At 40.3% G+C, this 15,984-nt stretch overlaps 1 protein-coding gene across 1 annotated transcript; it reads right to left on the reverse strand.

Annotated features, from left to right (window-relative positions):
• Positions 1–767: 767 nt before the first annotated feature.
• Positions 768–14,859, reverse strand: ccdc65 (coiled-coil domain containing 65). Its single transcript, XM_051707842.1, has 9 exons — positions 14,853–14,859; positions 12,490–12,668; positions 10,917–11,084; positions 10,608–10,777; positions 9,791–9,929; positions 8,354–8,551; positions 7,948–8,160; positions 2,601–2,753; positions 768–1,121 (listed from the first exon to the last, which is right to left on the reverse strand). The coding sequence occupies exons 2-9, from the start codon at positions 12,634–12,636 to the stop codon at positions 828–830; spliced, it is 1,482 nt and encodes a 493-aa protein (XP_051563802.1). The 5' UTR covers positions 12,637–12,668; positions 14,853–14,859; the 3' UTR covers positions 768–827.
• Between the last annotated feature and the right edge of the window lie 1,125 nt (positions 14,860–15,984).

Consider the following 15,984-nt stretch of genomic DNA (forward strand, 5'->3'; position numbering starts at 1 on the left):
TATATATATTTTTAGATGTCTAGTCTACACTTTATGATAATGTTGTATTTACAGTCTCATAACAAATGCTATGTATCATTATATGGACATCTGTTATGTAACATAAGGAAACTCCTTGGTATAGGCAAAACTGAGACAGAACAAGTTCTGATTTCCTACTGCAGTCTACTCTAACCCTTTCATATCTTTATATTATATTATATTATCCTATATTATATTATTTAAGTATATAATACTTTAATATACTGTATACTATAATTATAGTATATGAAAAAACTGTATAATTAAAAATGTATTTGATAAATATTTTAAAAAGTTTTATAAAACAAACAAACCCTACAGATTATTTGGGAATTCTTGGCATGTTTCTCTTCAATGATTTAGCACCATCTTGCAGGTAGGGAGAGGATGCTAAGCTCATCAGTTGTAAGGAAAAGTTGTAACTCTTTGGAGTTATCTGAATTCCTGCTTAAACAACTCGTAATAAATTATAATTAACCTCAAAGAGAACCAAAAAAGAATACAATTCATAACACATTTGCACTACAAATGCTCCGGGTATGCTCTAGTTTGGTAACAACATGATAAGATATTCATTGTACAGTATTTGCAATCCATATAAGCCTGCTAGCAAATATTGTTTTATTCTCATCTATCTGACCAAGTACCGTGTACTTTATTTTGAGTGAAAATGTCTGCTAAAACACTAAATTCAATGTACAATGTACTGTGGTGTGGTTGGGAGGGATCACTGAAAAATAGACTGATAGTTAAATAAACATTTTATTTCCCTGTCAGATACCTTTGCATCACACAACTCACATGGATTAAAGCCTTTGCTGCCCAACATTTGCTGCTTCTTGGACCACATAGCGTTTTTGCTCGCGTCTCTCGGTAGCCGTTGAGACATGAAGAGGAGGAGATGACACCACCAGGAGGTTTTGTTGATGAATACTGTCATCAGAAACCCAAATTTCATCCAGGTACTGCTTCAGATAGATTCTCAATTGCTCGTTCTCCCGGGCTAAAAATGACTTCTCACGCATTAGACACAAACGTTCCAGCTGCACCTTGTTGAAACGCTGCCAGAGGTTGCTCAGAGGTGAACAGTCGTGCATAAGCTGGGGGTCGAGGAAGAAGACAAAGGACTCAAAGTCAAAAGTCAAGACAGAAGATATGTCGATTGAGTCTGGCAATGCCTAAATAGCTATAAACCATTAGTCTGCGTGTCTTAGATGATGCTAGCAGAAAAGGAAAGTCATTTTAAAGGTAAGCAAGTTATTACATTTTAATGAAAGATTCCAAAAATACTTTGGAATGTGCAGAAAGATCGATGTACTAAGAAAGTAAACAGGGTAAAATTTTGATTTCACACCTGTGAGTGTGATTGTAATATGCAAATATGTGTGTAGAGCCGAGGAGGGCAGGGCCGGGCTGGAATGAAGCACGCCCGGTCCCCAATCAGCCTGATGGGGCACGCGAGGGATAAAGGCGGCCAGGGACGACAGTTCGAGAGAGAGAGAATTACAGGCAGCTGTACTGTGTGTGTTTATGGTTGTGTGTTTTTGTTTAAGTTGTTCATTAAATTATTATTTAAGTTCTCAAGCCGGTTCTCGCCTCCTCTTTTCCACCGAACCCCCTTACACTGGTGCCGAAACCTGGGAGGGAGGAGGGATTCCCGTCACAGACTCCTCGACACTGCCGTCCACCCAGGGGAGCGCCGCTGCCATCCGACGGGGGACGGAGTAACCCGACCACCCGGACGCAGGGAACGGCCGCTGTCTGTGAGGCGAGTGTGGACTGGACTCCCCGACCGCCTGGAGCAAGGGAGCCGCTGCCGGGAATGGAGGAGTGCCCTGCCGTCCCCCGTGAACGCGGAGGCGTCGAGAGAAGACCACCGTCCGCGGGGGGGAGGAGGGAAGCGACTCCCCGACCGCCTGGAGTGGTAGAGCCACTGCCAGGGGCAGAGGAGTGTCCCCACGGGACGCCGGGAATGCGGAGGGGCATTCTGTCCGCTGGGGGTCGGAGGTCTGACTCCGGTCCGCACGGGGAGGAGCGGCTGTCGTCCGCCTGAGAGGGTGGAGGAATGATCGAGGACCATGCGACAGCGCATCAGAGAACCGGTGAGTTTCTTTTTCTCTCTCTCCTCTCTCTCTCTCTGTCGCTCCGTGTTGGCATTTCCCTCGCCTATTTTGTTTTTGTTGTTGTTTTTCCCCTCCTGTCTCCTCCCAGGTCAAGGAAGGCGGGGATGACCTGCCGGCAGTCGGGGCGCAAGGCACGCCCCCCCCGGAGAGGAAGGGGGGTGTACGACATGCTGGGGGCTCTCCGGCCTGAGGCAACGCCGGGAGGAGTGTAGAGCCGAGGAGGGCAGGCCGGGCTGGAACGACGCACACCCGGTCCCCAATCAGCCTGATGGGGCACGCGAGGGATAAAGGCGGCCGGGACGACAGTTCGAGAGAGAGAGAATTACAGGCAGCTGTACTGTGTGTGTTTATGGTTGTGTGTTTTTGTTTAAGTTGTTCATTAAATTATTATTTAAGTTCTCAAGCCGGTTCTCGCCTCCTCCTTTCCACCGAACCCCCTTACAATGTGTTCCTTACCTGAGCAAGTTTCTCAGATGGAGGATCCATGGCATTGGCTTTCTCTCGACTCAGTTCCTCTGCACTTACTGATGATGTGTAGAAGGGCAGAACCTTCTCGTGCTCTGTCTCCAGCTTACGGCACATCTCAGCGAGACGCATTAACTTTTGTCCCTATGGAAGTGAGGGAATTACAATTAGTATCACTAAAATGGGTTTATTTACATAACTAATTAATTAAATATATCCTCTACATTCAATAAACATCTAATCTGCAAGACATTTCTGTTGTAGTATTGATGCAAGAAACAGTTTGAAGGAATTTTCTGAATTCTCCTTGTCAACTTTGGAAGTTGATAATATGCAACATTATAGCCAACACCTTTTACATTTTTTCTACAGTCTAATGTTGTGATACCTCAGTTAATGCATGTACAAAATAGAATAGATTTAAAATATTTCAGTCATCATTTCAGTTGTCGCCCATAATGTAAAAATAATTAGGAATTATTGGTATCAGCAAAATGTCTGTACTAATGCATTCATACTGTACACCAAGGTTGTAATTGAAGGAACAAAACAGATTTTTTTTTTTTAATTAAAGACCCCATGAAACCAAAATGATACTTTTTTGCTTTGAGTTTATAGCTCCTTTTTCACCATCAGGCCGAACAGTTCTTATCGCAAAACCGTACTTGTTCCGGTCCGGGCCAGATGGCGCGGTTACAGTTTCTTTTTAAAGAGGTAAACATTGGATGGAGTGCGCTATGGAGGATGATCGCATATTCCAGTTGTTAGGACTGCTTTTCCTCCTGGTTTTACTCTGGTAACAAACAACAAAGACACGAACCATGTTGCAAAAAGGCAAGGAAAGAGAAAAAGGCGAAAGTTTTACTTAGTTTGCCACCGGATACGAACATGCAGAAAGGTAAAAGTTTCCAGGCTAGCTAAAAAGTATATTTATTGACAAAATATTATATAAGTATTATATGAAAATAGTATATAAGAATATATTGAAGAATTTTAAATTTAAATGAGCTCATAATCTACATCCCTGAAGGAAAAAGCGTTTAGAAAAATAAATGTAGAAAAAAAACCATGACGATATACTAAACGAGTCGCCACATAATAAAGCCATTCCACCAGCACGGTCGAGAACAGTTGAGTACGGTTAGCTAACCGTACTGAGAATTCCGGGCTGAGAATGTTTTATAATCGTGCCGTGCCGAACCGTGCTCCAGTGGAAATGCTACTGTAACCGTTCCGTTCTGTGCTCAGAACCGTTCGGCCTGATGGTGGAAAAGCGGCTTGTGTCTGTTAGTTTTGAGGTCATCTATAAGCAGTGCTGGGTAGTAATGGATTACACGTAGTCTGGATTATGTAATCAGATTACAAAACCAAGTACTATTACATTTTAAAATATTCATAATAAGGTTACAGTTACTTTTTATGGATTATATGATTATATATTAATTTATTGATCCCTCTAATACTTCATTTTGAATCAGCCTACAGTTGATATACATTCAGTAAATCTTCAAGTGTTTTTGAATTGGGGTGGAATTGCATGCACAGACCTGATACTAGCCACCAGCCCTTATTACACTGAAGATGGAGTGGTAATCCACACAAAAATGCCGAACCAATTGCATTAGTGTGGTAAAGTTAAAAAAGTTACAAAGATACAGTCAGAAAAATACATTTAAGTAGTTCTGCAGTCTCAATTTACAGTACATCATGCTGTCCACTGTAATATAGGTCAGTTAGGTTCACAATTTTTTGTTGTTGAAATATTTTCACAATGGAATATTCCGGGTTCAATACAAGTTAAGCTCAATTGACAGCATTTGTGGCACAATGTTGATTACCACAAAAAAATTATTTCAACATTGTTGTTTCGTTGTTTTCTTTAAAAAATAAACATAATCAAGGTTACTGTCACAGATCCACCGGGCTCTCTCTCTCCCTCTCCCTCACTGCCGGCATTGCGCTCACTCTCCCCTGAGTTTTCATTACACGCACATGCACGTCATCAGAATGGCAATCATGGACTGCATAAAAACCCTGCTCACATTCTCATTCACTGTCTATCCTCGTCGATGTTCTCACAAAGACTACGGACTCCCTAACCATTCTACACTTACCTGTTGACTTACTTACCTTGTTATTTGTTCCCCGTGTCTGAGATTTATGCTTGTTTCATCCTCTGTGTACTCCTCCAGTGAACTGACTATCCCACTGTCTGCAACGATTCCTATAAAGTCCAAAAGACTGTTGTGAGTGTTCTGATCATCTGTATATTTTTAAATTACCCTCTTTGGAGTTTACTCACCTGCTGTTCATTTCATACCTGTGTTTGGATTACCTCACCTGTTTGGGTCACCTCTCATCCATTCCCTTTGTCAATAAACCCCGCTATTGAGTCCATGCCTCTGCCTCTGAGAGTTCTCTCCGTGACAGATGGACAGATCACCAATATGGACTCAGTGGGGGCTTCCCACCGATCACCACCACCAACGAGCACCATCTTAGGGGAGCTGGTCAATGAGTTTCATCAAGCCATCACACCACCTGGAGCCTCGAACCTCAGTTCCTCTTCTCCTTCCATATCCACACCTCAATCACCGGTTTCTCTCCAGGTCAGTCCCATGGTCAATCCATCTCCTTATTTAGGTGCGGCGGAGGATTGCAGTGGATTCCTCTTGCAGTGTTCGCTGATGTTCGAGATGCAGTCTCAGAGGTTTGCGATGGACAGAGCCAAGATCTCTCTACTCTCAGTGGGCAAACACCTTGTGGCATCAGGATGGTTTGATCACTCAGTCATTGGATGCCTTCTTCAAACACTTCAAGGAAGTTTTTGGATTACCCACGGGTGATTCATCAGTGAGTGAATAACTGTTTTGCCTTAAACAAGGAAAGAGATCAATTATGCCCTGCAGTTCTGTACACTAGCGGCCGCGAGTGGCTGGAACGAACCGGCCCTTTTGACGACCTACAGACAGGGTCTGGAACCATCCTTTCGGCTGCAGCTAGTGGTGCATGACGATTCCATCGGCCTCGAAAGCTTTATCCAACTCTCCATACGTGTCTCCCTGCAGATTAAGACCTGCATCAGCTAACAGAATACCCTGCGATCTCCACCTACACACTGTTACCCACATCCTCCAGAATCAGTGGAAGAACCTATGCAACTCGATTCATTCAGACTGTCCCCACTCGAGCGTCAATGAAGATTACATGAGCAGCTGTGTTTGTATTGTGGAGCCAGCGGGCATGTGATCGCTGAATGTCCAGTTCGCCCCTTACGACTTAAGGTGAGTCAGACTGTTATCAAGCCTATGATACATGCTCCATTGTCTACTATGGTCTCAGTGATTTGTCCACATGTCTCTCTCTCAGTCAAGGCCCTTATTGACTCCGGGGGGGGGTGGGGCAGGCAGCTTCATCTCCAAACAACTCCCGACAATCAAATGCTCCTCCCCAATCTTCGTCCACTCAGTAATCAGAAAACCTCTGGGAAAGGGAATCATCACTCATCGAATCCAGCCAGTTACGCTTTGAGTGGGTTGCACACACTTTGAGGACTTCTCCTTTCTGATTCTGGAGGGTTCCACCGCGTCCACCGGCGTCCCTGGTTACAACTACACTCACCGCAGCTCTCTTGGACTACTGGAGAGGTTTTGGTTTGGGGTAAAGAGTGTTTCCACGGATGTTTACAACTTCCCCGTCCTACTTGTCCTTGCACATCCGTGCCTGTGTGTGCCACCTCTATAGAGTCCTGTGAGTGAGCTTCAGATAGACGTGCCCCAGGAATATCGTGCATATCAAGATGTCTTCAGTCCACAACGAGCAGCCACCTTACCACCTCATCGACCATGGGAGTGTGGCATAACCTTATGCCAGGAGCACCATTGCCCAGGGGACGGACTTATCCACTCTCACTTCCTGAACAAAAGGCCATGGTGGAGTACGTCGATGAGGCGCTTAAGCAAGGTTACATCCGCCCTTCCACTTCCCCTGATGCTTCCAGCTTTTTCTTTGTGGCCATGCATCGACTACCGTGCTCTCAATGCAGTCACTGTCAAGTTCCGGTATCCCCTTCCTCTGGTCCTGGCAGCGCAAGAACTCCTAAGAGGAGCCAGCATGTTCTCTAAGCTCATAGTGCCTACAACCTCATTCGTATCCGGATGGGGGACGAGTGGAAGACTGCCTTCGTGACCCCAACTGGCCACTATGAATATCGGGTCATGCCCTATGGCCTGGTCAACGCCCCCTCGGTATTCCAGAGTTTTATGAACAAGGTGTTCCGGGAGTATCTCCACCGATTTGTCATTGTCTACATCGACGACATCCACATCTACTCCAACCATCATTCTCCCCTGAATTTTAATTACACGCACCTGCACGTCATCAGAACGCCAATCATGGACTGCATAAAAACCCTGCTCAGATTCTCATTCACTGTCTGTCCTCGTCGATGTTCTCACAAAGACTATGGACTCCCTAGCCATTCTATACTTACCTGTTGACTTACCTTGTTATTTATTCCCTGCATCTGAGATTTATGCTTGTTTCATCCTCCATGTACTCCTCCAGCGAACTGACTATCCCACTGTCTGCAACGATTCCTACTTAGATCAAAAGACTGTTGTGAGTGTTCTGATCATCTGTATATTGTTAAATTACCCTGTTTGGAGTTTACTCACCTGATGTTTGTGTCATACCTGTGTTTGGATTACCTCACCTGTTTGTTTCACCTCTCGTCCATTCCCTTTGTCAATAAAACCCGCTACTGAGTTCATCCCTCTGCCTCTGAGAGTTCTCTCCATGACTGTTACAGTGAGACACTTAAAATTTAAGTGAATGGAGCCAATTTTTGGAGGGTTTAAAGGCAAAAATGTGAAACCTATAATTTTATAAAAGATCTAACATTAATTCTGTTAAAACTGAATTATTGGAGCTGTAAAGTTGTTTAATTCATGGTTGTTACAGTCGTTTTAGGGTTTACAGCGTTAGGTCCTCATGGCAACAAAGTTATAAAATTGGAAATAACTGTGCACAGGTTAGTAAGTGATTCTATCACACTAAAATCATGTTAACCCACATATTGTTTACACAATGTGGCTATACTTCTGTTGTAAATACCTCATTGGAACCCAGATTTTTGCGTAAAAAAAAAAGAAAAAAAAAAAAAGGAGGGGCAAGTCGAAACTGATTTTAGTGGTAATCAACATTATCAATGTCAATTGAGTTTAAATTGTATTGAAACCAGACTATTCCATTAAGAACAATGGTGATATTTGGTGGTGTGGGAAATGTTTATGAATATGATTTGTGTTTATAGTGAATGTGGGTATAATAAACACACCAATGCTATGATCTCCTGTAGTTTTTTAGCAGCATCACTGCTTTGAACAGTAAGTGTTGTGAGTTGCTGTCTCCAAAGTGTTTGGGCCACACCGAGCTGGGTTCTGAAATGTTGGACTTCCTGCGTAAACCCATCACGGACTGAACGAAGCTGCTGAGCTGTTTCTTCAGTTTGACTGGAGCTCAGCTGAGAGCGCAGAGTTGTGATGGTGTCCTGCACACATGCACATCAGTGTTAGAAATTAACTTTTTAATGAAGGAGCAATATTTGCCCTCTAGTGTTGATTTTCAGGGGCATTTTTGAATGTCTATGAGGGCATCTTACTTTTCTAACCATATAAATCTGAATCAATCCGTTGAAATCTGAACATTTATGACTGTAACCAATAAATCTTTTAAAGTCTGACCAGAAGTTTCTGAATGAGCTTTTTATGTGTGTCAATCTCTTTAGTGCTTTGTTCATCATTGACGCGTAGAGACTCCGTTGCGATGAAGTTGTTTTCAGTAGCCTTATTGTAGCTGTGTAAAGTCTGCTGCAAGTCTCGCCACAGTCCATCCACTTTCTCCTCCATCTGAGCTTGCACTGCTAGCTGATCCTCATTGTTCTATGGAAACAAAACATTATATTATTACAAAGATGAATAAAGGTGCATGATGAAATAATTGTGTGATTATTAGATTTTGTATATTTTGCATTTACTGCTTATACAATGGGGTTCAAAAGTGGTTTTATTTAGCTTTTTTTTCAATACAGTGTTTCACTGCAAATTATATTATCAGCATAACAATTTCAGTAAAAAACTGATTAGAAAAATTTACATGAATTAGTACATAGTATTTGACTTGTCCCTTTTGCTTTAATAACACGAAAATGTCCTGCTCCTATTTTACTCCGAAATAAAAAGAAACAAAACAGAGATTATATTTTGCATATAGAAAATAACACCTATTTTTATGGCTATTAAAATGTTCTATATTGTGACATCAATTTCAAGACGGTTATGCACATTTGGGGCCTGGGTAGCTCGGCGAGTAAAGACGCTGACTACCACCCCTGGAGTCGCGAGTTCGAATCCAGGGCATGCTGAGTGACTCCAGCCAGGTTTCCTAAGCAACCAAATTGGCCCGGTTGCTAGGGAAGGTAGAGTCACATGGGGTAACCTCCTCATGGTCGCTATAGTGTGGTTCGCTCTCGGTGGGACACGTGGTGAGTTGTGCGTGGATGCTGCGGTGGATGGCGTGAAGCCTCCACACGTGCTATGTCTCCGCAGTAACACGCTCAACAAGCCATGTGATAAGATGCGCAGGTTGACGGTCTCAGAAGCAGAGGCAACTGAGATTCATCCTCCGCCACCCAGATTGAGGTGAGTCGCTACGCCACCATGAGGACTTAGAGCGCATTGGGAATTCCAAATAAAAAAATAAAAAAAGACAGTTATGCACATTTTACCCCCAATTTGCATTACTGCAATACCTAAATGGGTCATTTGTACAAAAGTACTTTATTTGGTTAGTGACATAGAAATAGTGCAGAATCTTAAATATTTCTTATCTATTTTACATCTTTACATTTCTTTGTTTAACACTATTCAAAATCCTACTCTCCAGGTTTAATTTAGAATTTGAAACCCAGATTTACAATGTGGATTTATGATGTGGACTATGTGTACATATACACATATTTGAACCTTTTGTAATCTGTATTTTTGTAATCCATGTGCACAATCTATTTTGCATTGTACTTGCTTCATCTCTCAAAATAAACACAAATGATATCTGTGTTAACTTACTGTATTTTAGGAACTACAGTACTATGAGTTTTGTAAACACAATGAAGCCAGTACCTGTTTTTTTATTTGATTGCTAGTGCTCTGGTAGTCACGTCTAGCCTCACTATCCAGATCAGCATAGCACTGCTCCATGGAAAACATCACATTCTCCAAATACATACTTTCCTGCTGGTGCTGTGAAAGAATCTGGTCTCTGAAATATAAAACACATAACACACACACTGATGATACTGAACTGATATCCAATGAAAGCCAAATTAGCAAAAGCATTATAAACAAAGTGACTCCCACTAACACCCAAATTCATTAAAGGAATAGTTCACCCCAAAATTTAAATTATCTCATCATTTACTCACCCTCATAACATCCTAGATGTGTTTGACTTTCTATTTTTCTGCAGAATACAAACAAAGATTTTTAGAAGAATATCTCAGCTCTGTAGGTCCTTACAATGCAAGTGAATGGGTACCAAAATTTTAAAGCTCATAAAAGCACATAAAGGCATCATAAAGGTAATCCATATGACTCCAGTGGTTAAATCAATATCTTCAGAAGCAATATAATAAGTGTGGGTGAGAAACAGATCAATATTTAAGTCCTTTTTTGGTATCAATCTCAACTTTCACATTCTTCTTCTTTTGTCTTTGGCAATATGCATTCTTCATGCATATCACCACCTACTGGGCAGGGAGGAGAATTTATAGTATTTTATATGAGACACTTTTAAAAAAATCTTTGTTTGTGTTCTGCAGAAAAAGAAAGTCATACACATCTGGGATGGCATGAGGGTGAGTAAATGATGAGAGAATTTTAAATTTTGGGTGAAATATCACGTTAAGATACGTTAACACGCTTGTTTGCGTATGTGTACCTCTCAGTATTAAACTCTGAGCTAAGTTCGTCTAGACGGTTGTTGAAGTCTAGCTCTAGTTCTGCCAGCCAAAGCCTATGAATCTCTAATAGACAGTCAATGTTCTGCAAATGAGAACTGCGCGCCAGCTCCGATTGTTGCTCCCTCTCAGACAGATCAACCACCAAACTCTGTGTAAACACACACACACACACACACATCTTGTTACTCCCAGACTCTGTTCTAGAAGCTATGGCATTTTGACATTTGAAGTGAGAGTCTATATATACATATATTAGATGATCATTTTGTTTTTAATGATGTTGTCACCTTAATGAAGTTGTCTTTATGGTCAAGGACTCTCTCAAAGGTCTGAGAGAGCACTGCCATGTCATTGCGCAACTCTGCAGTCTTCATCTGCATCATAACAGCACGCCACTGCTGCTGCAGCTTGTGCAGATTCAGTGCGGTGTTCCTCTCTTCTTTCTGCAACTTATCCTACAAAGACAACCAATTTCTTTGAATTTGTTACACACATTTTTTTTTAATTATTATTAGTGAACACCATTGCCTGAGAAATTATGTCCAGGATGTGGCTTAAAAGGAATGGTTCACTGAATAATAATAATAATAATTTACTCTCCCTCATGTCATTCCAAACCAATGTAATCTTCTTTCTTCTTTGGAACACAAACAGACTGATCTCACAGTGAAATCGAGAAAAGTAAGTTGACTTTTCTATAGCTAAAATCGCACTGTGCTTACTGAAATCCGCAACACTGCCCCAAGTGGCCAGAGTGGTAAGTGTTGTTGGGCGTATTGGCAAGTGTGAGCACCATTTTCTGGGTGAAATGTCCATGGAGGGGCACCAAAAGCGAGTTGTTTTCAGCTGTACAGGCTGTTATTCAGTGAAGAGGAATGCATATTTTATAAACTGTACCCCTCAACCCAAACCCCAAACCCAAACCTAACCATCAGTGGAGTAAAAAATGTAATGTTAGGGTGAAAAATGCAACCACTGTATTGCTCTCGTCACTGTTAATGCAAACGCAATTACTTCCTGGTTTCAATGGCAAGCTCAGAACCCAGGTCTTCAATGCTGCTGACACAATGCACTTCCGGTCATACCACAGGGGAAGGAAAACATGTTTGAGCTGATGCAAGTCGGTGAGTCAGCATAATGTGGCCAATCCTAGGTTACTTGAAGTCTCAGAAACAACATGCCAACTTCCCATGTGATCATGTTAACACAAATGGTGCATTTTTTTTTTTACTATTGTGGACACTCTTTTACATAGAATGAAAGTGAAGAAGGACAGGGGCTGTCAAGCTCCAAAAAAAAAATAAAAAAAATAAAATAAAAAATCATCATAAACGTTACATAACAGTGGTCCATATGACTTGTGCGGTTAAAATTTCAAGTAGGTATAGCTGCAGACCGGAGATCTCCAAAAGAAGGTGGGGTTACTCCAGAATGGGGCTGCACCAACTCCAAAACGGGCCATTACTTTCACACACAGTTAGGGTTAGACAAAGGTTTAGGTTAGGAGCTCCTGTCCCTTTTTGGAGCTCTGCCTGCAGCTATATCCTTCTCTAAAATTTTGGTCGTTTTCTCACACAAAGCTATCAAATGACTTCAGAAGACCACTTTTATACTTATATGATAGCCCAAGGCCTCATTAACTTTAATTATATGGAAAAAAGTGGACAGGATATTTTTCTAAAATCACCTTTTGTGTTCCATGGAAGAAAGAGAGTCATATGTGTTTGGAACAATATTCAACAAGTAAATTATGACCAAATTTTAATTTTTGAGTGGACTATTCCTTTAATCTGTGCATCTACAGTAAGTCCAAACGAAATATCTGATTTCAATGCAATAAATCAAAAAGCATGCATGCACCTTGAGAAACTGTGTAAGCATGTCTTCTTTTCTCTTGGCCATATCCTCGTCAGCTTGAGCTTTCTGCTGTATGTACAGAAGCCTCTCCTCCTCTGTCATCCCTGCATGTTTTCCACCTCCTACTTTCCTCCCTGCTTTTTTAGGCATAATTTCTGTATTTCTATTCAAATACAAAAGTCCTGAAAACAGTAGATGCATTTTATTAATACAATTAATCAGAGATTGATGACCAAGATAATGGTCCATTTAATTGATCCATAGTTTTGTTGCAAACGATTTACTGCATGATTGTATAGAACGTATTAAATTAAATAGATACTTGGGGGAAAAAACATGAAAACTTGTGTTGAATACATCTGGCATCGAAATATTGAGTAGATTTATCCAAACTAGTTCTTATTTGTATTATGTTTGTTAATTAATTCATTGAAAGTTATATTAGTTGTCAGCAACAGAGGGAGCTGTGCCTGCATATTGTCCCTAAAGCTGAAGTATGTATCTTTTTCTGTGTTAAAACTCTTTCTCCTATCCCAGCTTAATATGCAGAGACAACTATAAGTAAGCCATTCATAGGTTAATTTTCTCGAAAACTGTAAGCACTGTGTTTCTGTGGTGCTATGAAAATTGCTGTTTGTTTTGAGAGACCCGCTTAGACCCGCCCCAACAACATTATTCAGCCAATGGCGTGAGTTGGGGGCAGGTTTAACTCTTTATTTGACCAACGGCAGATGGTGGGAATATTCAGAAAGCTGTTTATTTTTTCAATTCTGTTTGGTGGCGCTAGAACTTACTTCAGCTTTAAATTCTCTGGCTGGAAAATATCTTAATTTATGAGCTCAAGTAAAATCTTCTGTTGGAGCATAAGTTTAAAACACACCTGCAGTGTGCACAATCACAAATAATTGTTCACATTTAGACCTGGGTCAAATTTATCATCCTCAAGTGGAATGCTAAGATGATGTGTAATTTCAGAGATATTTAGTGATATTTAGGATTTTCTTTAAGACTGTTATTGGGGTGTTTTACCCCCAGGACACTATATTATTTAATGAATGAATGAATGAATGATTTGAAATAAGTTTCTAGCTCAGATTACAGCAACAATGCAAATTAAGTGCCCTTTTATCTTTAAGAATGTTTCAAATTGTTTTCAAATTGTTTAAAAATTAAGTTAATATGGGGGCCTGGGTAGCTCAGCGAGTATTGACGCTGACTACCACCCCTGGAGTTGCGAGTTCAAATCCAGGGCATGCTGAGTGACTCCAGCCAGGTCTCCTAATCAACCAAATTGGCCCGGTTGCTAGGGAGGGTAGAGTCACATGGGGTAACCTCCTCGTGGTTGCGATTAGTGGCTCTCGCTCTCAATAGTGCACATGGTAAGTTGTGCGTGGATCGCGGAGAGTAGCATGAGTCTCCACATGCGGTGAGTCTCCGCGGTGTCATGCACAGCGAGCCACGTGATAAGATGCACGGATTGACTGTCTCAGAAGTGGAGGCAACTGAGACTTGTCCTCCGCCACCCGGATTGAGGTGAGTAACTGAGCCACCACGAGGACCTACTAAGTAGTGGGAATTGGGCATTCCAAATTGGGAGAAAAAGGGGCTAAAAAAATAAATAAATAAATAAAAAATTAAATTAATATAAATCACTATACAATTGGCTATCAAAATAAATAACTTGTTAAAACACTTGCATCCTTCAGCTATTAATGATTTGTAATCTTTATACTAATCTAAAACACAAGCTGCAGATAAACACTCATGATCTTTGTAACCTGTTGTCAATGCTGATAATAAATGACAATGTTAACGCTGATGCTAATATGTGTTTTCAACTAACTAACAAAAATGTATTTTTTTATACTGCTTAGGACTGTGATTTTTGTGTAGAATATCCTATTAAACATTTGCAATGTGGGCTTATTTGATATATAAATTGAGCAGAGATTAATTGAGATTAAAATTGAGTATGTTCATCATCTTGTAACACAGAAATGCGTTAAGATTCAGAATAATAATAAAAACAATACACGTGTCATATTATTTCCCATCTCTTAGAAAAGTGATAAGCTGCTTCTTTAACACAAGTCAATGACCCAAACCAGTATCAGCCCACACAGGTGCTGCAGGCACAGTCGTAAACATTATCAATGTCCAATGAGTTTAAAGGTCCAGAATGACCTTCGTCCATTAGTTATTTTCCCGATTTGATAAATAGTTTTAATGCAGTAAGCGGAAGAACTAGCTTTCATTTAAAGATACACAAAAACGACACATATAATTGTACTGTTTACACTAATGTTGAGAGAAATGTGAAATGTTGTTAAAAAGGCAACTAGTACCATTGTTTAGGTTTATCCTACCTTCTGATGTAGGCCGTGACTCGTTTCTGTTGATCGTTTCCTAGCAGCCAAAACGCGGCTGTACTACCACATGTGTCCATTAGGGGCGTTGCTCTTTCAACAAGTGAAGGTTACCATAGACACAACAAAAGCTGTCGTTGTTTTATTAACCCTTAAATGCACGGGTGTTTCGCCAAATATTATAAAATACTCGGGTCTTTAGCGACCTGGCACTTATATCTATCACACGTGGATCTACAAAATGCCCAGATAGTACCAAAATTTCAAAACAGTTTCAAGACAATAAGAAAATTGTAGAACAATTGTAGAGATGATGCAACAAACATGGAACAGGATTCATTACTTCCACATTAAAATTTCATGAGACACAACTGGCTGTCAAACACATATTGGGATACACATTGTACATAAGCTACATATATATATATATATACATACGTATATATATATATATATATATATATATATATATATATATATATATATATATATATATATATATATATATATATATATTCTCACTTATTAAGTCTTACATAATTTCAGTCGTACACCCAAATGATAGTGGTCATATCATACTGAATGTGTTACACTTGCTATAGTTTACTTCCACATTGCTTCTTCGTCAAATACAGTAGTAATGTCAAAAGTAAATCAAGTCAGTCACTGACACATCAGCAGCACCTTGAGTAAGATATATCATGCATATTATGTATGTGTGCATACATATGAAATACTTATAATGTATTGTCACACAGAAAATAAGTGTGATATTCTAGTCATTTGTATGAATACAGTACTCATTAGTCTGGTAATAAACAAAGAAATATATATCCTGTAATAGTAAACTTAAATAGATATGAAATAATCATAAAAATATGATTTATGGAAGCACAAAAAAAAAAAAAAAAAAAATGACATTATTACATATCTAGGGTCATAAATGGCCCTATAAATTTTTTGGTAATCAAGCAGCTAAAAAAAAAGTGATTTTTTTTTTTTTTGCAATTTTGCAATTTTGCCTTTTAATTTATTTTTCTACACTATCAGAAGAGAAAGGCTGAGGAATACAAAAGACGTGTGGGCATAACTCCAAAAAATTAAGAGGCACAGGTGGTGAAATGAGGTACCG

The sequence above is a fragment of the Myxocyprinus asiaticus genome, chromosome 9, assembly GCF_019703515.2.
Source record: "Myxocyprinus asiaticus isolate MX2 ecotype Aquarium Trade chromosome 9, UBuf_Myxa_2, whole genome shotgun sequence".
NCBI lineage: Eukaryota > Metazoa > Chordata > Actinopteri > Cypriniformes > Catostomidae > Myxocyprinus > Myxocyprinus asiaticus.

Excerpts from the sequence above, each read along its gene's own strand:
- ccdc65 (XM_051707842.1), bottom strand. The coding sequence starts at position 12,636 with ATGCCTAAAAAAGCAGGGAGGAAAGTAGGAGGTGGAAAACATGCAGGG. Across the intron at positions 10,778-10,916 it reads ATAAAGACAACTTCATTAAG|AGTTTGGTGGTTGATCTGTC; the intron begins GTGACAACATCA and ends GTGTTTACACAG. Across the intron at positions 2,754-7,947 it reads TACAGGAGATCATAGCATTG|GGACAAAAGTTAATGCGTCT; the intron begins GTGTGTTTATTA and ends TCACTTCCATAG.